This window comes from Camelina sativa, chromosome 4 (assembly GCF_030686135.1).
Source record: "Camelina sativa cultivar CO46 ecotype springtype chromosome 4, ASM3068613v1".
NCBI classification, from domain to species: domain Eukaryota; kingdom Viridiplantae; phylum Streptophyta; class Magnoliopsida; order Brassicales; family Brassicaceae; genus Camelina; species Camelina sativa.
The window spans coordinates 4,952,230-4,953,740 of record NC_141883.1 but is presented as its reverse complement, the minus strand read 5'-3'; the positions used below and the strand labels follow the sequence as shown (position 1 = coordinate 4,953,740).

At 43.7% G+C, this 1,511-nt stretch overlaps 1 protein-coding gene across 1 annotated transcript; it reads left to right on the top strand.

Moving 5' to 3' along the window:
• Nucleotides 1-636: 636 nt before the first annotated feature.
• On the top strand, nt 637-1,062 carry LOC147945404 (uncharacterized). The gene has a single exon (XM_087509234.1). The coding sequence runs from the start codon at nt 637-639 to the stop codon at nt 1,060-1,062; it is 426 nt and encodes a 141-aa protein (XP_087365360.1).
• The last annotated feature ends 449 nt before the right edge of the window (nt 1,063-1,511 follow it).

Genomic DNA, 1,511 nt, shown 5'->3' with positions numbered 1-1,511 from the left:
CTGGAGCTTACTCAGTTAGAAGTGGGTACTGGTTGGTTCGGACCTTACCTACACTCTATTAGCCTCGAACAGAAGATATGATCATGGTAACAAATAGGAAAGCGAAGGTGTGGAAGCTGCAGATGGTACCAAAGATTAAGACCTTCCTATGGAGAATGCTTTCTGGTGCTCTAGCTGTTTCAGAGAGGCTTGCCTCGCGAGGTTTAGCCGTAGACACTAGGTGTGCAGTTTGTGGTCAGAGCGAGGAGACAATCTTCCATATGATGTTTGTGTGTCTTGTTGCACGACAAGCGTTTGCTACTGCTAATATCCCTCTGCCCGCTGAGGGTTTCTCTGAGTTTGATCTGGTGCGGAATTGGGATTATCTTCTGACTGTAATGCAGGATGTGAGGGTTCCGGAGGAGATAAAACAAATGGTACCCTGGCTGTTGTGGGAAGTATGGAAATGGAGGAACACACTTGTATTTCAAGGGAAGCATGGAGATATCCGAGAGATGGTGGATAAAGCTTTCACGCACTCTTCACACTGGTTTGCTTCACAAGATATGGATGGCAAGTTAGACCAACGAGGGACAGTGACCAATGTCTGGAATCACTAAGTGTAACATAGCGACGTCTTGGCGGAAGAGCTCCTCAATGGTTGGAGGAGCGTGGATTACTCGTGATAATCAAGGTCAAGTTCTTTATCATGGGAGAGCTGCTTTAGAGAGGTCTGACACTGGAATTTTGGCATGTCTTCGGTGTTTTTTGTGGGCTCTGGAGGTGCTGCAGATTTTGAATATTACTCGGGTAGAACTGGTGATAGATAATGCTGCAGGGGTTGCAGCTATTAATAACCCGGGGGAATGGTCGCGCTATGACTCACTGTTGCAATATATACAGTTGATCTTATCAAGTTTTGACTATTGGGAGTGTCACCATGTGGTTGGATCGGCGAATAAGGTGGTGCTGGCTATAGCCAAGAGTGTTACGCGAGAGGGGAGGCTTCAGTCATACTTATCATTGGGAAGTCCTTCATGGTTGCAAGATCAAGTAAGAAAAGATAGTGAAGATAGGAATTGATGATTGGTTCCGCCTGGTTTGTTTATCTTGTTTTACCTGATTCATTTGGAGGATCGATTGATCTCAGTATCAAGTGTGGATATTAGCCTGTGTTTTTTTCCATTATATTCTTTTCCAAATTTTTTATTCTATCAGACGACAAAAAAACAAAATACATAATACATAATACAAGTGTGAGCTTTTAAACAGAGAGAGAGAGAAAAATGACAAAGTCGGAAACATACGTGACAGAGGTACCATTGAAAGAAACGGTGGAGAAACACTACAAGAGGTATAGGAACGAGAACCATCTCTTCCCCTGACGTTGTAGGCCACCACATCCAAGGTGTTACTGACTTACTGTTCACGATGGCGAATGGGACTCCCACGGAGGCATCAAGATTTGGATCTACAATGTTGGGTATAACTGTTTTTTATTTGGGGATTACTAATAAAACTAGGACTCAGAC